The sequence below is a fragment of the Prorops nasuta genome, unplaced genomic scaffold, assembly GCF_024137725.1.
Source record: "Prorops nasuta isolate Cenicafe-Biocafe unplaced genomic scaffold, Cenicafe_Pnas_1.2 PNAS00018, whole genome shotgun sequence".
NCBI lineage: Eukaryota > Metazoa > Arthropoda > Insecta > Hymenoptera > Bethylidae > Prorops > Prorops nasuta.
This window is the reverse complement of record NW_027116815.1, coordinates 5,260,215-5,283,504: the sequence shown is the minus strand read 5'-3', so window position 1 is coordinate 5,283,504 and position 23,290 is coordinate 5,260,215. Positions and strand designations below refer to the sequence as shown.

The following is a 23,290-nucleotide window of genomic DNA, read 5'->3' as shown; positions in this document are numbered from 1 at the left end:
TGTCTACTATATATGTATATTTGTGGCCTCTTTGGTACAAATCCATAAAAGGAGAGACGAAAATACTGCAACCTGTTTAACCTTCCGTCTGTCGAGTATCTCCTTCAATACCTCAGCTCGAGTTTTCATACGAATTTAAAAGTTTGATCAAGCACGAGAATCAACGGAATACGGATAAAGAAAATTAAATAATCGATAAAAATATCATTATTCTAATAGCTACCTTGAACTCAAGGAACATTTATATAATACTAGATTTTTTTTATTAATCATTATATTATTATCATCAGTATAATCTGCAGGGTCTACCAGTCCAAAGGATCGACAGCATGGATGTAAAAAAAGGTTTACACATCCTTAACTATAAGAGATATTAAAATTTTGCACAAGAATTTCGAAATGACTTACTATACTACTATTAGCAATCAACAAAATTTTATGCAAAATGTTGATAACTATAATATTTACGGAGATGTATGACTTTTTGCGTCCATGTTTTAGGGCGTTTTAACTGGTGGATCTTATATAACTATTATATATGTACAGATTTCATGCTCTAATAGGTTTACAAAAATTCTATACTCGATGGAATAGCTATCTATGGCTTTTGGTCTCATTAGAGAGGCAGCTGCATTGCAATCATTCTTTATTCTCCTTCTTTTCTTCTTGAATATAACACTCAATCATATATTTATAGAATCTCCAACTCGACAAGAGACAGATGGGCTATTCCATCGAGTTTTTTTTACAATATAATTCCATTCGTAAACTCACTTAGCAAATATTATCATTAATGTTTATACAACGTTATTAAAATAAAATAATAACAATATTATGTATATGTATAATACATTCATCGGTAAATTGTACTGTACAGTATTAAAATAAATCACAATTTTTACCAATCAAAAGTTCAACAGTGTTTTGAGCGAGTTCCAAGGACCAATTATTGCTGTAGCTCGATCTCTTTACCATGCAGGATCTCCAGCCACGAATATAGTCTCAAAGCAATCCTAAACGATATTTCTTATTGCCTTCGTCATTTCTCAGGTATAATATTCTCCATGGAGAAAAAGGTGCAAGGTATTAATAGTTTTACGAGTTCTTAGATGAGCCATGGGTGTTGGATGGTTTTTTGAGTAATTGACTTGTTTGTAGTTTTGGGAGGGAAGTTGAAAATTTCAAGAAGAGCGAGGAGTCAGAGATGGTTTGGGGGTATGGTTTGGGGGTATGGTTTGGGGGTATGGTTTGGGGGTATGGTTTGCGGTTTTACTTTGTGGACAGGGATGTTTTAGTTGAGAGTTTGGAGTGCATGGATCAGGTAAGAACTAGTTAGGGATATCACAGAGAGATTTTGGGTGTATGGATGAAGTAATGATTGGTTGGAGATAATTTTGGGGGGGAGAGAGAGTTGTGTGGCGGTTTGGCTATATGGATACTGGATAAGGTAACGGTTAGTAGAGGAGGATAAGAAGAGGAATCAGGCATCACTAGCGACAGCAGGTAGAGGTAAAGCCAGGGTTGCACTGAGATTGCTAAGAGAGACTCGAAGCTGAAAGGGCTGGGGCTTGGTCTGCAGCTGAGACTAAGGCTGGGGCTTGGGTTGGGCCGACGCTCTTTCTCCTCCCTCTCTCTCTCTCTCTCTCTCTCTCTCTCACTCAGTTAGAAGCTGAGGGCGTTTTCGGTGGCTGGAAGGGGTTCCACTTCAGGCACTCTGGATCGATCTCTTTGTAGACGGCTCCACGTCGTTTCACCCTCTCCTTGTAGTCGTCGATCACGTCCTAAAATCATTTTAAACCTTTATGTCTCTCTCTCTCTCTCTCTCTCTCTCTCCCTATCATTTATCTCCATTAATCCCACTGAACTATTCAATTAAAATATAGAAAAGATTCAAATTTAAACATCGACCTTCGTGCCATATAGGAATTTTGTATCTGAACAAATCAGCAGTAATACCAAAAATCAGAGGACAGTAACATTACATACACACAACACATTTGCACATGTACGGAGAATTCTTAATTGTACGTTGGTTGCTGCATCTCCTTTCTGGCATCAATGCCAATCAATTAGATCCTCGAGTATTCTCAGTTTCATTAATCATCATTGTAAAACATTCATCCATCAGACACGAAAGAAGGAGGTTTATCAATTATTTTCCTTTTGGAATTATTGAGAAAGGTGTTATATAATTTTGTTTAGAGCGTGGCGAACGCGAGATTAGCACGGCTTTTCACCCGCTAACCTCGGCAGCAGCGCCTTTATCGAGCAGACTGATAAGGTCCGATAGGACTGAATATCATTGAGAACAGTTGTCAGCGAATGATTCAATTGTTGAAATCATTCGGACCAAATCATTCTGCTCCTACGCTTCACAAATACAGTCACTGGTCAAAGTTGAATCATGCTCGAGTAAATGCTAACATTCAAACTTTCAATTTGTCAATCTCCGTTGGAAGTAAACAATTCAAGATTATTGCAGAGTTTTTATTATTCTCACCTGTTTCTTAAGTATAATGTGTTTGCCCTTCCAGTATTTCATCATCCCGAGTGCTTGGAGCGTGCTGACTATGTCATAAGAATCTATCGCCATCTCTTTGCTGATATCTGGAGAAAGTTTCATGATTTCTCACCCACTCGTAATTCACTCCGATAAGACTCGCGATAAAACCAAAGATACCGTTTAATTTCGCGTCGCGTCGATTAACATTTGGAAAATAGAAAAAGATTTGCAATTTATTTAATATTACTTATTTGTATCGTAATACCAGAGCATCTAGTAACTTTGGTAAACCGTTGTCCATACGGAATAAATGCTATACTACCTTTAACCGAGAGTTCTTTCCCACCAAAATTGCAAAGATATTGCAACAATACATCCTTCCAGTAGCTTCTGTACGAGATCAAACCGAGGTCTGACAAAGGTTTCTCGGGTGAACCGATTTTTTTCTCCACTCTAGTGAGCAAGTAACCTATAAACAAAAACATTGTTGTCACTCTTGGAAAAAGGAACCTTGTGCTACGTGGAATAAAGAGACTTGTTTTGTTTATAGTTTCAATTCTATTCAATCGATGTTTATTTCTCAACAGTTCGGGGAATCCCCTAATACGTTGAGATTCCAAGAATTTCAGGGTTTTTCTCGTTATTAGTCGAGAAGAGATGGTAAGAAGTTTGTATCGGGGCGTGGTTTGTTGGCGAAAGGAGTTTGTTGCGGTTTTATTGGACGTTGTGGCGTTTTGTTATTTTGCCATTCCGTGGCTGGCTGGTCAGTAGCAGCCTGGTAGGTTGGTAGTGGCAGAATTTCTGGTGTCAGTGACCGACGAAGGATGGAGTACCTTAGGAGTTACTTACTTTGGCTGGGGCCTCACTCGACTTCAAGCTCACCCCCCCCCGATAACCTAACCTCTTTGCCTTTCCAGAGCCCTCTATTGACACGTACACCACGCCACGCGACGTGACACGACGTTAACACGTCCACGCAGAGACAAATTAACTCTCTGAAATATTTATTACGTCCGTCGACGCTCTCTTCCTTCCTTCTCCTTTCCAGAAAATTTCAAAATAAATCAATAAGTATTTCTTCCCCACTATTTTTCAATTATTCGCAATTGAAATAAGTTTTCTCATCTTATTTCTTCCTGAGTATATTTTCTCCCAGTGTGCTACAAGTCTTGATAAAGAATTCTTTAAAATTCCGGTGATTCCACAGTTTGATCGACGTGTACTAGTATAATTTGAGAAGCTGAATCCTCTCCTTCGTTCTACAGTGTGGTAGTAATATAAATTTGGAGGAGAAAATGCAGTGTCGAGTTAGCTTATATATAAACGAATCAATTTTCCTCAGTGAGTATAAGGTCGAGTTGGAGGTTTGCTGCTCGATTCGCCATTCACTCGTTGACCGAATTGCTTAAAATACACCCTCGACCCACTTACCCCTTCCCGTCCTTGACAATTCGAGCGGGGAACCACCGGCTGGTTATCTTCTGCCTGGGGATTCTGACGAGATTTCACGCGTCATTGCAAAAGGAATTCCACGTCGAGCGGACGTACAGTTAAGTTTTGGTCTGGATCGGGAGATGAAATAGCGAGAATCGAGTGGCCGAAATGCGCGGAGCAACCGGAAATTCGCAGAGGTCGTTGACCTTGCGCAGTAACGAAGGGAAATTGTCCGGTTCAACGTTACTTTACTCTCGCGTTGCGAATTTCTTGCTGTTATATTTAGTTCGACTCTTCTTTTTCCGTTATTTTCGTTGATCTTACTGACTTCCATAAAACAGCAAGAATCGAGTGGCTGAATTCGCGAGGTAACCGGAAATTTGCAGAGGTCATTGACCTCGCGCAGTAACGAAGGGCAAATTTCCGGTTCGTAGCATGGCCTTACTGTCGCATTGCGAATTTCTCTTGCTTTCGTATCTTACCCAGCTCCTCTTTTTCCGCTATTTTCGTTGATGAAGAGACACGATAGTGCCTCCGCAGCAAATAATTTATTTAAAAAAACCGACGAGACGAACTATCTTTTACTCGAAGATCGATGCTCCAATTTTTTATTACTCCGGTCTCGTTCGCTTCGATAAATTAGCGAGAATCGAGTGGTCGAGTTTCGTGAAGCAATCGGAAACTCCAAGAGGCCATTGACCTTGAAAATTTGCGAAGGGCCATGGGAGTCGAGGAGAATTGATTTTCTAAATTTCAATTTAACAGTTTTTGAGAGATGCTGCTTGGTAGGAGGGAGGAAGGAAAAAAGAAGATTGAAAGTAAGACAGCTGGATCAGTCGAAGTAGCTGGAAACATACGCAGTGCAGTTGCGCATTTATGCAGCTGCAATCGCCGCATTGCCGTCTGAACATCCTGCAGGCCAACCGCTCGCCCTGCCAATGTTTCTGCAACTTTTTTTGCTCCGACCCTACCTTGCAATTTTTTCCTTCTCCCTCTCCCCCTCCCTACCCTCACCCCATTTAACTCAATTATCGAGTTAATAGAGAATATGTACTCTCGCCACACGGCCTGCACGACTCGGAAACCTCAAGGTTCTCCAGTTAGATATTACATCAGATTTAGGGAGACGAGTCGACTTTCCAGGGAATCCCGAGGGACTTCCGGTCGGTCCTTCCCTACCCTACGCCTATCATAAAAAGTTCAATGACTCCTCCCTTGCTTTCCATTATCACCACCTTCCTCGTTTTAGATCTATCCCCTCTTTTTTCTCAAGCTCGCCGAAAAAAACAATTTTTTCTGTCGCAATCTTAAACCCACCCCTCTTCCTTTGTCCCCTAGCTAACCCTGAAATCGAATTTCTCGTCGACCAAGAAAGTCTCGCTGCTCTTTCGCATAAAAAATAGTGGAAAGATTAATCGCGGGAGCATTCAAAAGGGAGGGGAGGGGAAGGGTAGAAATTTGATTTTTTATCACAAGATTATCCGGAGGGTTTAATCTCGGGTAGTCGATCGTTTGGTAAGAGGCCAACGGTTTTCTTCGACCGGCCGAAAATGCATTGGTTGGCACGAGCGAGGGTGGTGGTGGATTGTAAGGGGAGAGGGGGGAGGGTAGTTGGGTTGGCAGTGTCTGCTGGCTACCGGACCGCGTTGGATTCGATAGTCAACGAGTCTGCTTGGGACGGGGGTGGACGAGGAGTGAAAGGGGTTGGTGGGGGTGGAAGCGAAGGCTCAGCTTTCCATTCGGCCGTTGTCCCTTCCACGCCCTTCCTACACCCTTCCATACCCCGGCCCTGGCAACTTTACCCGTAGTCCTTCCTCATTGGCAGCTCTCTCTCTATAATAATAATAATAAAATCCATCCATCCCTCCATAAGATAATAAATCTGTCCCTCCCTCGTCTTAAACCAAATCTTGCTAATTTTCCAGTTCAAAATATTGTCATTGAAGTTCGCAAGGTGTGAGCCTCCGGTATTTATTTAGAAAATAACAAAAGAAGGTGGGTAAATATTGGAACCTCGAATGAACATGAACATGTGCGGAAGCTGCAGGTAGGCACACGTTGCTATCGACTGGTCTGTGGCGAAGGGCGTTTCTGGACCTGGCAGGCGCATTCGGGGAGTTCGGTGAAGATTCGGATGCTGCTGCAGAGGTGTAGGGAGAGGAAACGGCAGGGGAAGGAGGGGTAGCTGTGCTGAAGTAGCGAGGTCACGAGAGGTCACGGGATTGCAGGCTGAGCGTCAGAGGAAGGGCCAGGTGGAACGAAGCTCTCTCTCTCTCTCTCTCTCTCTCTCTCTCTCTCTCTCTCCCCTCTCCTAACTTTATTCCCCTTCCACCCCCCCTCCCTCTCTCTCTCTCTCTCTCTCTCGCTCTCTCACCCCTTACTCCATCTCGCCTGTGACAGCCCTTTGCAAAATGATCAACCGCACTGCAAATTAAACATACCCCAAAGGGTTTTATCATTATTACTATTAAAATTATTATTGTCATCAGCATCGTCGTTACCATCAACATTATCATTCTAAAAATCTCGTTATTTCTCATCCTCCAAATGCAATTCGAATGGGTGATGTAAAATTCACACCAATCTATTTACAGCGGAGGATTCAGCGCAAACGCGCTTTGTTAAAGATTTAACCTCCTAAAATATGCTCCGCGTGTTAAAAAAAGGTGGCAAGTATAGACACTGGTATGCTATTCTGGAAACAGAGATTGTTGAAGATTAAATGTTCGCGAAGTGTGGGAGAAGGAGAGAAAGAGAGAAATAGAGTGAAGTTCGATGGAACTGGCGGAAAGAGAATTAACCCGAGCGTGTTCCGGCATTGTTATGGAGACCGAGAGGTTATTCCGTGTGCCTGCAGAGGTTCCGTAGGGTTTTTCGGGTTCGCCGACATAGAGAGGGAGGGAGGGAGAGAGGGAGGGGGAGAGAGAGAGAGAGAGTAAGTAGTGAATCGGAGTAGGGAAGAGTCGAAGGGAGGTTTTTGCAGGGGTTGGGGGTGGATCGATACGGCGAGACGTCTCTCCGGGCGTCGCACTTGCCTCCCCAACCCCTTGCACTCCCCCTAATCCATCCCCACAGCGCCATTGTCGCCATTTTACTATTGCTACGTCATCGCTTCAACCCCCGTACTACGTCATTAATGAAACTGCCTCAACCCACTTCGTTTGGCCAATAACGAATTATACGCCCAAACTACCCCCTTTATTCCATCACCTCCCAATCCCTCCTCTCTCTTTCTATGTTACTCTTACACCAATTTATCTCACTCTCCAATTTAAACAATTTTCGAAGAACGTCAACATTTGGAAATATTGATGAAGAGGATGTGATGCCATGTATCTAAAGTCCAGTTTACATAATAATTTAAAGCTCGTGGATTTTGGTAGACTTCGCTCCATCTTCATATCGATCTTGCTGGAGGAACCAAATCTGCGAGTCTCCGTGGAGTTTCGTTGTTTCGGGGAAAGGTCCTCGTCTTTCTTACATACTCTCTCTCTCTCTCTCTCTCTCTCTCTAGTGAGACGTCCTCGGAAAAGCCGCAGGAACAGGGAGAGGCCGCTACTCCCACTTGCATCGACTTCCTCGCACACATACATACAGATATGTATCATCTCAGGGGTCATATGAGGACACCGCGAAATTTGCGTTAAAAATGTTAGAAAAAATAGGAAGTATTAATCGGTATATAATAAATAAGTTTTAAATAGGAACAGTCTGCGCGGTTAGATCGATATAAGACACAAGATGAAGGAACATCAAGAAGAGTTTCATTATTTCCCCAAATAACTTTCCGTCGTGAAATGAAGACAGCTCATTGAACATAATATATAGAGAATAAAGAAAAATGAGCACTGAAAAATTCAGAAAACAATATGCAAAAGTGATAGCAGTTGGGAGGAACGTATAAGTGGAAAAAGACATATATCATTTACATGGCAATAGAGTTTCATTATTTTTTGAATTTTTCTTTATACAACGGAAACAACTTGAAAATAATATAAAATAGAGCAATATTAACAAAAAAATTTTAATAAACAAAATGTAAAATAAATAGTAGCTGATATGGTCCCGTAAGTGGAAAAAGACATTAGAGACCTGACGAAAAAATTCCATGATTTTCTTCAACTCTCCTGTTATAACAAAGACAACTCATCGGTAGGCATTGGAGGCGAAACAAAATTGACGCCGAAATTGCAGAAAAAAATATAAAAAATCGATGATAGCCGAAGCAGGCCGGATAAGTGGAAAAAGACATCATGATCAGACGTATAGAGATAGCAAGTAGAGGGATCATCGGGGACGAGTTGATGGCGCGCGTGGGTGTGTGTTTGGGTTTCCGGGAGCGTCTCGCGAAGCGGGGCGTCGACCCCGAGGGTTGTCGGGATCGACGGTCGTTCCCAACCCCTGAGTAGTGGTGGCATCAATGAAAATGACGTCACGACGGTAAGAGCCCTCGTAATCATACCGACCAACTTTTCCGTCCCTCGCCGAAACTTTCCTATCTAGTTCTGGCAGAATCCTCCCCCCCCCCCCTCCTTTCTCTTAATACAGCAAAATCGCAAGGTGAATCCAAAATAGGACGAAAAGTATGAAGACCGAGAGCCGGGATGTTCGAGATGAGAAAAGGGATCGATTTGCATATGGCGAATAACGCAATATGCTCGTAGTGGGGGAGTTCTTAAGCCGGTGGGACGAAACGATCGCTCTCGTGGCGTCCTAATACGGCGATCCTTTCGATTTCGGCGAAAGGATGTCGTCAGCGGCACGATCGTTCGGCCACGGTCACCTTGGGTCGCTAAGTCCAAGGTCGTTTAGACTGGACGCGTGCAAAGGATTTCGGCTCATGCCCCGCCCACTTTTCTCCCCTCCACCCGATCAGAAGTCTAAGCTACAGCCTGTAGTTAGCCAATGTCTGCTGTAACACAACTTTTTCTACTTTACACCGGTCCGTCTACAGTTTTACAGAGTTTGCTCGTTTACAATCTCTGCTGTGGCTCGATATAGGTTTAATATTGTATTACCAAGCGTCATTTAGGGGCCTTTATCATTTCTAACCTTGTTTCTGTCATTAGCACTGTTTCTCGTTAAAGTTATCACTGTTGGTATTATCGTACCTCCTGTTTTCTCTGTTTATAAAATTGCTATCATAATTATCCTAAATTCTACCAGCTTATAATTTTTCTTCCAGGTTATAATTACTGTTAGTACGTTCAACGTTAATTTTGTTGTTTTTTTTTCGTTATTTGTATACTTTTTTTTATAATTGTATAATAAGTAGTTTTAGGAAAGACGCGGTTCGACCAAAGGCAGGGAAAAAGTAGCGTTTATACTCACTGAAATCAATGAGCAGCCGGCCGTATCCTTGCCGCTGGTAAGGTGGCAGCGTCAAGATGCAGGAAACATTGTAATTTAGGAACGAGTTCTTCTCCTGTTAACAGAAAAAAGAAACGTTTCTTATTTTATAATCGATGGATTGACTTACATAGAGTGTAACGCTGTAATTGTCGTTAAACATTCATCAGATATTCACTGAATATAGTGTAATTGGAAAATTATTGTCTCGCAATGACTATATAGTTTTAAGTATAAAGTTTAAGAAATTCTTTGTGAAAAGAAAATTTATCTGTTGTTCTGAGAAAAATAAGACTGTTGGCAGGTGTGAGAAAGACAGGTGAACAATAGTATATGCCTGGAAAATTATTGTCTATTAGCAACTATAGTTTAGAATTTGACATTTAAAAAATCTTTTCCTGAGAAAATCTATTTGTTATTCTAGAAAAAATAAGGCAATTAGTAGTTGTGAGAAATACGGGAGAACAATCGATTTGGCGAGATAAGCTCGCCACGCCCGCGTCGCGACGCTGGCGTCTCTTTCAAGGACGACGCCCGGCTAGAATTCACCGTACGATGCAACTCGGTCTGGATTATTGTAACACGGGTTACCGAAACGCGTCAGACCGCGTAAAAACAATAACAAAATTGACATCGAGCTGTCTCCGCGTCCACATTTGCATTCCTCGCGTTATCTGCCATAAAATCCGTCCATCGTTATCTCCCCCCCCCCCCCCTCTCGCACTCTCGAAACCCTCCTTAAATTATTCTTCCAACACGCGACGTCACGGGGCTTCCCCTACCCGGACCAAAGAACGAGAAAGTATGAGAGTGATTGACCCGAGCTAATTCAATTTCATTGGACGAGAATCGAGCTTTAATTGGACACGATTCAAATAAACAGTAATTTCGTACACAGTGACGTATCCACGTTGACTTTGGAAGAAAAAAGAGGGAGGCAGAGAAAACTTGCGAAGAAGTAGGAAAAATGGCGAATTTCGTATTGGAACTCCGGTGGAAGAAGACGAGTCATGCGTGTTCTATAAATAGAAGAAAGGGAGAGGGGGCGAACGCACGTGCGTCCCGTGGCTCGTTAAACGCAAATTTTGTCGAGGCGTGTTTTTTCGGCATGGCCATGAACACGATCGGGAAGGAAGACTGGATCGTTTAGACAAGAGCGTGAAATTCACGTCGAAAATGGGCGTGGTTAATTTTATTTTTCAATCACCCTGTATAGGCGTTCGAAGGCCGCTATTGGTCGATGGAAATTTGGTCGGAGTGACGGTAAAGAAGAGACGGTGAAAAAGGTAGGAGAGGGGAAGGGGGTGAAAGTGGTAGATCGGTAAAAACGGATGAGTCACGATTGAAGAATCGTTGGTGGAGCGTTGGGACACCCGGTATTTCCGGCTGTGCTGCGCTGTTGCTAACCGAGAAGCTCGGGCCGATTCTCCTGCGAGTGGGGCACCAGATCCCCGCCCCTCCCCACTCCCTCTCCGAAGGACACCAAGGAGCGATAGAACATCCACCCACGGATGGACGGACAAGAGTAGCGCGAAGAATCTTTGATGCTTCGCGTCTCCCGAATTGGAAAAATGCTAAGGGATAAAAAGGGAGTGGTGGATTACGATAATTTTCGTATAAAAATATGTTGGAAAGGGGGGGGGTGAGGTAAATAAAAGAGATAGGACTTGCGACGTTTAAAATGAAAAGATGATATATAGAAACTAGAGGGATGAAAAGGCAGTACTGGATTATGAAAATGTGTTGAAAAAGGGAGGGGAGTAGTAAGGGAGACAAGAAAGAGAAAGACTGGAAGGATATGGGCCCAGTGGTGTCCCAAAAATGAGAGACAGGAGAGACACCAAGGGATGAAAGAGAGTACCGGATTATGGAAATTTTCATGTGAAAAGGGGAGGGGGAGATAAAAGAGAGAGAGAGAGAGAGAGAGAGAGAGAGAGACTCGAAGAATCTGGGGCCTGCGACGTCCTTGGGCCAGTAGTCTGAGTGCTGCTCAGGGACGTCTCGGCTGCCCCACCACTTTTTCTCCTTCGGCCATCGGCCGACGTTTACCCATCCCACGCTATGCTATGCCATACCGTGCCATGCTATACACCGTTGCCGATCCTTCTTTCGCAATCGTTCCCTTCGTCAAATCGAAGCATCTACGTTTTTTACCTATCGCCCTGTATCCTCCCTCCCCCCCCCCCCCCTCCTCCCTCGACGAGGTATAACCTTATCTAGCCGGAAATCAAACTGACAATTACTCTTATTTCTAAAATTCCATCTCAACACCTTTGCATTTTAGTATGAACTATAGACGTGGCTGTGCCTCATTTCCTGTAAAAAATTCATAATCAGCGAGGGCTCCTTCCAAGGGCTAGACCTTGATACATTTGATACATTCTTGATTTTTACTCTGGATTCATTAAGTACTCGATAACAGTGATCAGTAGTAATCACAGAGCTCGGTAAAAAGGAGGAGAGTTCAAGGCTGATGTCTCGTGGTCGAGAAACGAGCGAAATAAATTGAGTACTTCGGCCCCAGTAGCTCCTAAACACTCGCTCTTCTCTCTGATGGCAGATTTCAGGTACCCATAATGGCCCTTGAGCGAGCTCCTAACCTCTTTATCGTCCTTGAGAAAACATTCGTGAAACTTGATCGTTCTCCAAGTTGGAAAATGAGGTTTAATTTATTAAATTCAAAGAAAATGCGGAGAGGAAGGGAGGAGGTTTGAAAATTATAGTGATAAAGAGGCGGGGTAGGAGGGTAGAGGGTATGGGACTTTCCGTTCACCCCATATGTTAAGAGGAACGCTTTGTCCGGTGTAAAGAAAGTGGAGGAGGAAAGCCGGTGCATCTAAATATAGAAATGACCGTCCTGAAGTGGCGCGCGAATCTTAAGCCGGCCTCGCACTGCAACAGGAAGTTCGATAATTGCTTCTGCAAAAAGTCAATCAACGCATCTCCAGATATCCCCTGCATTAAAATATATCTCGCCTCCAGAAGTTCTGCCACCGGAAGTTCCATAATCGAGCTGGAAAAATTCATCAATCCATAGCACCATTTTACGTGCGCGGATTGGTTGAAATGACGCTACGTGTCACGTGGTGTCGCAACGCAGGTCGAGGATGAAGCAGGTGAACCCCTGCGTTACTCCGCAAAATTCGCCGATTCGCCAGATAAAAATAATTCCCTTCCCTCCTCTCATGCCACGATGACGAATCATTTTCATTATAGGGTCCCTGCTTCCCCCCTTTTTTCAAGAAACAAAGTTTTCATTATCGAATTTTAATTCGGACGGAAAGATTAATGGACGATGTTCAATACGGGACAAAGATGGCGGTAAGAATATTCTTTGTAGGTTATGTTCCATCTCTCCCCTTTTTGTCTCCCGTTTCTGCTTTTACGCGTGGCACTAAGAGAGTCAGTGGTTTATTTACGATTTTCTCTTCTCTCCTGTTGAACGCTGGGCTCGGGAGACCACACATCCACGCACACGCACGTCCTTCGTGGTATGCCGCGCAGGGGATACTGACCGATTGGAAACCTTTTACGATCGGCTGTCACGCCACTATACCTTCTCTTCGCTGCATTCTCAAAGTTTGCCGAGCGAAATTTCATAACAGCGTAGTTTCAATTCCTCTTTGTTCACGAACTCATCCCAAGAAGAAGAAAAAAACCAAAACATAAACAGAAACGAGGTGAATCCGAGAAACGCTCGGTATCGAGTGGGGATTATAGCGAGGCACATTTTTCATAACAGAGTCACGCGTACCAAAGCAATAATCGACCGATGCTTCGGATTGCTCGAGGAACGTTGACTAACATGCTCGGTATGTCTTATCGTTTCTGAAAACTCTTATCTCCCGGGAATAGTTTCAGAGTTTCAAACTCATCGCTGTTCTTGGAATTTCACTCGCAACGAGACCGTGTTGTTCATTTGGTGATTTTCTCGTAGAATTTCATCCTCCTTTGTCTCTCGTTTTGATCTCAATTATCACCAACATTTTTCTAACTATCGTTTTTGTTACTATACTATTACTGATACATACATTAATCAACAGTATTATCACTGTTCGTGGTATTTCAGGCCGTTTGTGCGTTCCTCCACTGTAAATACCTGTCATATGACGTCACTCGTGGATAATCCGAGCGTTAATTAATATTGATGATGTTTCGAGTGTTTGATTATACGGGCGAGGCGGGATAAGAAATTGGACTATTTGAGAGTGTAGAATAGAATAGAAAAATTGGACGGGGAATAAAACGAGATAGATAGATAGATAGATAGATAGAGAGAGAGAGAGAGAGAGAGAGAGAGAGAGAGAGATTTATTGGGCTGTAGGATTTGGTGGTGCGAATAGAGGACCGTCTGGCATCGATCCGAACCCGGTTGGTTCTCGGTGTGAGGATTCACGGTGGCGGTAGAGGCTGCTGCCTCCGGTCTGGAAGGGCAAAAGCGTAGCGGAGAAGAACGGAAAACCGAGACGAGGTGGTAGAGTGGGGAGGAAAGGGCCGTCGACAGTGGCGTCGACCAGGCCTACCCCAACCCAACCTAACCCAACCCAACCCATTCTCCGCTACCTCTCCTACCCAACAGCGCCACCCCGCGCAGTACCGTCTCTGCAACGTCACTTCCGCCTCCCGCTCCCTTCTATCGCTTCTAATTCCTAATCACGCCATTAAAATCCTAACCTAATCTCGATCGCACTCACCGAACATTAACTGAAAAAACAAAAGCAACTGATTTTTTTGCAAAATTCTTGCTACGATCATTAATGGCTTTCCGGTACAATAAATTATTGACGACGAAGAGGGAGAGAGTAGGGTGAAAGGGACAACGAATAGCCTACGCTCTGCGGGGCGGAAGTTAGGCAAATGAGCGTCGACGCTCGCGAGAGGATCGTCGCGTTTCCACGGAAACGCCTCCGACAATTTTAACGCTCCTGGACTCCCCCCTCCCTTAACCCCTCGATACCCATGAAAAGGACCCGCAGCTATTCCGCGTTCCATCATTCCTAATAATCCCGCATAGACCAATCCACAATTATATGGCTTGGCAAGACAAAAATTCCTTTAATTACTTTAATTAATAATTGAAAACCATCGTAGCTGTAATTTCAAGCTTCGAGAAAAATTTTAACCTCAAAAATTTATCAATTTAAAAAGTAAGAAGAGAAGGAGGGGAGCTATTGCAATGGAAGTCAAAGATAGTCTGAATGCTAGTTCCGAAGAATATCCACTTTATGATATTGATTAAAAATTAATTCTCCACAAACAATTTTTCGTGCATAATTTCAAACGTTCCAAGAATATTGTATAATAATCATAAACTTAAAAAAATCGTCAACTCGAAGAACAAAGGGACGGAGGGGGGGTTATTTGTAGCATGGAAGCAAAAGCTAGTCTGCGCGCGTTGAATACGATCGTAGCAGCTGGGAGTGACTGTCGAGCTTAATAATAAACGCGCGAAGGAAATTGTGCATTGATTTTCGTCACGGTAAATAGACTCCGGTCAATAGGGACGTTTTCGTAGGGGAGAAGAGAATCGTGCAGTATCTTAACAGGTTCCTCATTCTTCTTTTTAAATTTAAACAAAAAAGGAAATTGAAAGGTGAGCTTTCCCATAAAGCAATGATTTTTACGTATATATAGTATGAGCCGAGGTGTTTAATGGAGAACGAAGGAGAGAGAATCGTGGGAGGTCGATGCTCGTTTTATTCAGGGTCAATGTCCGCAGCATGGGCGAGGTCAACGTCCTAGCACGTTCAAGGTCAACGCCCGAGATCAACCCGGCGCCCGGGCCTCTGGCAGATGCTCGGACGAAAGCTCGCGTTCCGTTTTCCGCAAAGCTCTCTCTCTCTCTCTCTCTCTCTCTCTCCCTTCGCTCCGTATATCTCTTCCCATCCCTTCACCCCCACCCCCCTATACCTCTCCTTTTCAATTATTCTTTTTCATCACCAGCTCAAAAAAAGAAAAAACAAACCTCGTTTCCCTTTTGCACTCTGCTCTCGCTATAAATTTGCCGCACGCTTGCAGGTTCTCCAACACTGTCCTCGATAGTCGTGCATGAATAGTTTCAGAGACGAGTTTGAGCTTCACGTTGGGCCTTTTCCTCTTTAATTCTTGCCTCCCTCCAGTCAGTCAGAGACAAAGAAATAATAGTGGGAGAATAATTGTCGTAGCTGGAAGTTGATAAGAAAATTGAAACAGGAAATAGGCGTGGATGCATGGATTTAGAGCTTTGGGTAAAGTTTCGTGGTTTGGGGATTGGAGGGGGGGAGGTGTAGGGTGATGAGATCGCGAAAGATGCAGGGGCTGGTGGGGGTTGCAGGTATCCGCATAGCACGTGTGTAGGAGAGAGACAACTGCATGAGTGAATCTGCCAGGGCCAATTGTGACCCACAAGAGGCGTACGCCGCAGGATTGATCGATCCCTGCCCCCCCCCCCCCAAACCCTCCCGCCCCTATTTTCCCTTACCCTCTCACTAACACAGGCTCACCTGTGCACTATATCGCGTTTAGAGGCCCCGATCACCCATCGCCCTTTCCCGCCAATCGATGCAAACAGCGCAGCCCTCGGTGTCCATCTACCAGAACTGAAAACCCAAAAGTTTTCAGATTCCAGAAAGCAGAGTCTAACGAGTTTCTGAGGTGGATAACTGGTTGAAGTTAAAATAATGCATTTTTTATTTCTAGTGGTAATAAAGTGACAGGGGAGGGGAAATAGAAAATATAATAGTATATATATATATATATGTGTGTGTGTATAATTGCTAAAGGCGCAATTCTATGAGCACTAAAATAAGGGAAATAATAATTAGAAAATTAATTAAAAAATCTTGAAGGAGAGAGAGGGGGAGGATAGAGAAAATAATAACGACCCCATCGTCGCACTGCTGCAGAAAGGTTGACGACCTGATGCCGAGACGACGCCCTCCCCCTCCCCTACAACTCGTGCAACTGTCTCTCTCTTTTCCCTGTCCTACAACCCTCCGTGGAGCTTCTCCTTCCACCCTAGTCTTCCCTAAGCCCTCTGAAACCTCCAGCACCCTCCCTTCTTACGGTAGTTCCCTTCCTACTTTTTATATCTATCTTTTTTCCACTCTCTGTAGTTCCCCCATCTAGTTACAGCTCTATATATATATATATATATATTTATCTATCTATTCCTCTCATTTCTCTCACTCCTTTCCATGTCTACGAAAAAACGCCCACCATGTTCAACTCGTGTTTAAGTTTTTCTCAGAAATTTTCCCGAGTTTTCACGCGATCCCTTCTGAATTAGTCACCGCTTATCACGCATTGCTCAAAGCTTCAGCTCTCAGGAGCTTCTCGAGCTTCTCATTAAAGGATACATTGTTAAGGAAAGAATATTCTCCTATTTCCATTACGTCGTACAAGCTGCAAGCTTACAACATTAAAATTTTCCGTAGTTTTCCTACTCTTAACGCTCTTATCTCTTTTTCATTTCTGCTAATACTATCATCTCTATCAGCAAACATCCACCTCGGTACAAACAACTTTAGAGTTTTTACTAGAATTTTTCTTGAATTCTCACACGCTTCCTGTGATTAGCCTAGATTTATCACGCATTGCTCAGAAGTCGTAGTTTCCCGTTTACAAGTGGATATGTATATATATATATATATGTATATATGCTTAAGGGATGAATATTTTCCTATTCCCATTACGTCGCTTTGAGGTCCGGAATTTCCCAGAGTTTTCCACCTCCCGCAGTTTTCCTCGTCTGGTCGTTCCTCTCTCTCTCTCTAGGCTGGCAGTATCGGCGCCCGCCAGAGCCAACCCCGACCACCCCCAACCCTTCGACCCCCGAGCCTCCTACCCCAACCCCCTTCAAGCGGCCTCGCCGTGGAGCACCGCGTTTCCCGGCCGTCGCCATCACCAACGCTACCCCACGACCGTCTGGCCAGGGTCGGGGTCGTTGAACGTCTATAAAGATTTTGACTCCGCAACCCCTACCTCGTTCCAATCGCCTACTATCATCCTTTCTCTCTCTCCTCTGTGTCTGACTTTTTTTATTTTTTTATCCTTTTACGTTGGTACTTTTACTCCCAGTACTACGCCTGTCGGTACCTCTCCTCTGCATCACACCCGACTCTCTTTTTCTTTCTCTCTCTCTCCATCTCTATTTATTTCCTATCTTATGCTTTTACTGTAGTACACCCAGTACTACGACTATCACTCCATCCATCTCTCTCTTTCTCTATCTCTCTATTCCCTCTTTTTATATCCATTTACTCCAGTACTCCCAGTACTACGTCTGTCATCACCGCATCCCCCCTCCTTCTCTCTGTCCGTCTCGTTCTCTCTCATACACATTTTGCTCTTCCACAACTGGCAGCTCCACCACCAAGCCAACCACCGCAACAGCCACCACATGCAATGCAGCGGCCAGCATCCAACGGCATACGCCCTTCTCCACTAGCCTATCCCTACTGCGACTATAAAAATTTCACCAATCGATCTCCTCCAACTCCATTTCACTACACAACTCGCCCAAGAACATCCAAACTTTTTCGATAAACTCCATTTTCGACCTCCAAAGTTTCACAGAGAAAAATCATTACTGCTGGAAAGAGCTTTTCAGGTGGTTTCCATGAATTTCCAATTGCTTCTCATCGTTGCGTCTCAGTTTTCAAGCTGGATTTGTGTACTTTGTGTAAAATTCAGAAACTCCGGTGAAGATACTTGACGAGTGGGCTGCAGTGTCGAAGATATAGAGGAAGGAAGGATCAGGAAGAAATTATCACTGATTTCCTCGTGAAAAGAGTGTCTGGTCTCTTGTTGATAAATTTTCGCAAAGTCGTAGTCCAAAACTCCTCGGGGCTCTTGGAAATCTTTCAGTTGAAATACGGCGAACATCGCACTTATGATTTTCTTCGATTTTAACGCTCGTTCAATTAGCTTCGTCATTTTATCAGGGACCAGTTCCTAGAGAGCAAGGAAAAGCTATATTTTCCATACAATATTTTCTGTTTCTCGTATATAGAGAAACTTGATCTTAGTAATGGCTCGAGTTGGATAATAAATTTTGTAGAAATGATTATAAAAGCTGATGGAGAAATAGTCGAAGAATCGTGAAAGCTTAGAATAAATAAAGTAGCGTGAAAGAATGATCGATGGGGGGGATAGGATGAAAAAGCAATCCTCTTTATTGGATTTGCAATGGACTGCGATACACCAGTCTCAGGGTCAAAGGTCGCTGAACGTAGCTAAAGATTTCGACTGCAGTTATGCTGCTCTGCAGTGAAATATAGTATTCCCTGCTGCTGCGCACACTCCTTCTCCTCCCCATCCATCACCCCTTGCGTCCTTGTCCTCCAACTTCATTCCTATTCGTTCCCCTCATCCTTCGTCAATTTCTCCCACTTTTCTTGCCAACTCCACCCTCCGTTCGTCCTCATCAACTTTAATCTTCAGCTCCCTGCATCAACTTTACTTTCCCTCACCCATCTCACTATATGAAGACAATTTTCTTCCCTTATTTTTCCTACTTCAACTTAATTTTAATCTCCCTTGCTCCTCGTCGACAAAACTAACAAATACGAACATCCAAGACTTAATGGTCGTTTCAGCGACGAGCACAACAGCTTATTCAGACGAGATATAATGGCCATTACCGATGCCAATGGCACCAGGTCTGATGTCATCTGCGAGCAGAGTGTCCCATTTAAATACCGATCGTTTGATCGTCTCCTATGTTTGCCTCGCCAACGGTCCAAGAGCCCCGGATAACGCACCATAAACTCTTTTTCATCCTCGTTTGATCTTATTGCACTCCGCGTACATTGCATGTCAAGCTTCTGCTGCTCATCGTCAATTCTCCACGTGCTTCTTTTCCACTCAGACGTTCGTTCGTTTAATAACCCCCTCTAAACCAACTTCCAACATCATCCTTAAACAAACTTCAACTTACTCTCATTTATCTCGCACGAAATCCATTTAGCATTCAATCTATTTTAATCTTCATTCAGACTGATTCTCTTACATTGCTTCTTTTTATAGAGAAATCAGCCATCCTTTCCTCATTCAGATTTTTTTTCTCAAACTGCTTCCAATATGAGTGCTATTTTTTTACTTAGAAAAAGTTGAGATGATGTAAGAGATAATTAGGGTAGAAAAGCAAGCACATAGTGTTGATGACGGTCGTACCTGTTTGGAAATTTTAATGTGTACTGTATGCATTTGGGAAAGGGACACTTCCTTCGTTTACTCTCTTTTAACGTTCTTCTCACACTCTTCAGTCATCCACATGCTTTCCTCATACTTCCTAAACCCTTCATGAATGGGTCTCACTCATCCCTTGGGATAGCTCAAGTGTAATGAAGATTTTTGCACGTCAAGAGCGTAAAGTACATTGAGAGATTTCTATTGAAGTTAAAATTTGGTACATTTGGCAGAGTTATTGTGATATTGTAGGATAAACTGCATAATTGTTTATTTTATGATATACAAGACATTCTTTTTGTTTCACGTTAGTCAAGACTTTCTTACGCAAAAGTTGAAAGATGAAGTAGCGAGTACTTGCCTTGCTGAAGTATCCAACAGTGTGACACCCTTCGGAATCTCCAATTGTCATCACATAAAAAAGGAACGGTTCGACGTCGTAATACAACGTTTTGTGGTCCAGGAAGAACTTGGCCAGCAGACACAGATTCTGACAATACTGCTTGTACCGCTTTCCATCGACTTCCCATACTCCAATTTTGTCTTTTCTATAAATGTTTCATCGAATTAGTAAAGAATAGTTAAGTTAGGTCAAACATAAACGATTCCTAATAATTATAAATGTACCTATAAACTTCGTGTCCAGGTGGATGCCTCCATAGACACTTCTCACGATGTCTACGTAATACTTGGCGACTTTTGGCGTACCTCAGGCAATATTCACACAAATAAAGTTTAGGTGCACGACAAAATTCTTCAGGATATGGACTTTGGTACCAAACCTCCATTTCCCACTTGCCCATTTCAACGCATCTAGTTCCACCACCGTTTCTACCTTCACAATCATAATCGAGATCCTTTAATTCCTTTTCTATCTTTTCACTGGCAATAGCCTGAGCCTCCATGAATAATTTTAGATCATAATCCGGTGTTAAATTGGCAAGACGTGGCTGTCTATCCTTCTCACTCACTTGATTTTCACCCCCACTATCGCTTTCGTTAATGTTATCGGACGCCTTCCATTTATTTCTCAACTCTCGTACTTTCAATTGATAATTCCTCTGCTCATTCGTTTGGTGTCCACCTTTTGGAGATTTTTTCGCCAAGTTAGCCACAGATTTTTTGCGTTCATCCTCACGTTTCTTCCTTTCTTTATAAAATTCCCTGAAATATACCAGAAACTTTAGTTAATTCTCTATTAGGCATTCAAAGCAGGTTTATAGTTACGCTCAAACTACATTTTTGTCAAAGTTAATTTTGAATCCATTATTTTTTTGTTGCAGTGATGCAACAAAATAAATAAGACAAGCACGCATTTTTTATAATTCAAGTTTATTGCATCATTGTAGAAAAAGAACAGACTTATAATCACGAGTCTGACTCTTGTTTCGTTTTTTTTTATTTCTCTCTAACGTTTTTTAAATACTCACACGCAAGCTTGGGACGTAGTATTGTGGTAGAGAGGACAAGCTTCTAAGGTAAAATGAGAGTCAAGCTTTCCTGACAAGTGTCCACGCGAATCGCAGGAAGCAGCCAAAGGACACTCCCGTTCTTTGGCCCGTGCACGATTGTAAGAGCTCTGGTTCGCCCTGGTGTTGACGTTACTACCACCTCCTGTTCCAGATTTCGCTCTGCTAGCTCCAGAAGCGTGTCTGGCCGTGTTAGGACCAGCTCGTTTAACGGGCGACTTGCTCGTACTTCTTTTACTTTCAACTGTGAACAAAATTAAAATGTTAGCACTTCCTTTATCAGTCATGATTAGTTGTTTTTCGTATGCTTAAATGTTATTGAATTACCGGTTAAAAACTTTATTCGGCTTCTATAAAATACTACATTTGTAAAAAAATCACCTGTATCCGACTCCGAGTCACTAACGGTTTTTGACTGAAGCGGGAGTAGTTTACTGCTTTTACGTGTTTGCAATTTTCGTTTTCCTTTGACAGTAGTTTTTAAGGACGAGTCTTCACCGTCTACATCTTTTTCACTTACTGAATTATCATCGTCGTCTTCGCTTTTAATTCCACCTGAAACTGCACAATTCATCGGTGTTTAACAATAGCTTCTACAAATTCTAATGTCTATTAAGTACCGCAGGACATACCTTGTCGCTTTGTAGATTTTTGTGCTTTTACTGGAGCAACAGCTGCAGATGGTCTTTTTGGGGGCGAACTTGTAGCGTTCGACACGTTACTCAATTGTGATTCTTTTTTTTTTGGCTGAGGCTGCGGACTTGTTACGCTATCGGACGAATCCGAGTCGCTACTACTGTCCGAAGAACCAGACGAACCTGATCCCCCTGAACTCTTCGAACTCGCCGAACTTTCTGATTTTTGCGCCTGTACTGTCTTTGTTATTAAATCTACAAAGAAATTGTAAAATATTAAATGTTTATAACTTTCGCCACTTTTTCATATTTATTTACTTACTTGATCTACTGGGAGGAGGAGCTTTTGGTTTTTGTTCACCAGCCTTTGGCTTGGGTGGTGGAGCTTTAGTTATTTTTGTTGGTACAGTAACTGACCTAGGTGGATTTGTCCTTGGAGGAGAAGTCGTATCGCTTTCGCTACTGTTTTCAGGACTAAAAATACTTTTTTTTTTCAATTTCTTTTGTACTGGCTCTGAAATGGCAGACTTGACAGATTTCTCAGTTGCTTTCCCATTTGTACTTGGTGTAACTAATATAAAATATTGACATTAGTTAGAATTATTGTATAACAGTTTTGCTATTACTTATTTCCAATGTTTAATAAACAATATACCTGGAAATTTGGTTTGTTTGCTATTAATTACTTTTGCAGGAGCAATATTTTTACTTTGTGCTGGTACTGGTACAGGTTTAGCTACTGGTTTCTGTGCTTTTATAACTGGTGCTACTGTAGCAGTAGCTTTTGGTTTTGCTGGGGGCTTTCTTTTTATATTCGATTTAGCTTTATTTGTAGCTTCCTCAGATTCAGACGAGTAAACAACTGGCCTTGACTTTGGCAGTACCTTTTCTTTAGATTTATTTTCATACGACAAAACTGGAATTGGTTGCTCTGCTTTAGATTTGACATGGCGATTAGGTACAAAAGGTACTTTCTTCTTTGCTCTTTCAGAATCAGATACCTTTTGACTATTTGCAGAACTACTACTATTCTCTGAATCAGAAGAGCTAGATTCACTTCCTGAACTGGAGGAACTACTTGAAGAGGAGCCAGAAGTAGATGTCGAAGTTGACTCTGAACTAGTGGTCTGTCAAAATAACAAAACAATGAGCTGTGTTTGCAGTACAATAATAAGTCTAATATTCATGTAAGTCAGTTTATAAAAGACGGCACAATAATAATATAAACAAAATTACCTTCCGTTTAGGACACATTATTAAAGTTTTGCAGTGCTATATTCTTGGTACACAAATTTGACCAAGAATCATTGTTGTGATAACCTTTCTTTATACAATCATAACTTTACGAAGTTATTTATTTCTCATTGCAGTATCGATCGATAGCTGTTACTCTTGTACGATTCCATATTTTTTTAGAATATTTGTAACAATGCGTGGATGATTAACAGTCAATGACATTATTGTTTATAAAAGGTGTTTTTACAATATCTGTTTTACATACGCTTTTTAATTCTATGAAATTGCCTAAAAAGATAGAGGGCAGAGTAGAGTGTATTTTAATGCCCGTATTCATAGACGTCACTCGAACTCCACTCGAACTCGAAACAGGCTAAAATACTACAGTATATGTGACGTAAAATGTAGCATTAAAACTTGAGTTAAGCTCGAGTGACGTCTGTCGTCTATGAATACGGCCCTAAGGCCGGGATTCATAAACAGAACTTGAGTTC

The 23,290-nt window shown here is 42.5% G+C and overlaps 1 protein-coding gene across 1 annotated transcript; it reads right to left on the bottom strand.

Moving 5' to 3' along the window:
- Positions 1–261: 261 nt before the first annotated feature.
- Positions 262–23,260, bottom strand: chm (chameau). Its single transcript, XM_066738624.1, has 12 exons — positions 22,797–23,260; positions 22,216–22,687; positions 21,883–22,131; positions 21,558–21,815; positions 21,307–21,486; positions 20,887–21,169; positions 20,084–20,620; positions 19,818–20,004; positions 9,269–9,362; positions 2,826–2,972; positions 2,501–2,607; positions 262–1,781 (listed from the first exon to the last, which is right to left on the bottom strand). The coding sequence occupies exons 1-12, from the start codon at positions 22,812–22,814 to the stop codon at positions 1,659–1,661; spliced, it is 2,655 nt and encodes an 884-aa protein (XP_066594721.1). The 5' UTR covers positions 22,815–23,260; the 3' UTR covers positions 262–1,658.
- Between the last annotated feature and the right edge of the window lie 30 nt (positions 23,261–23,290).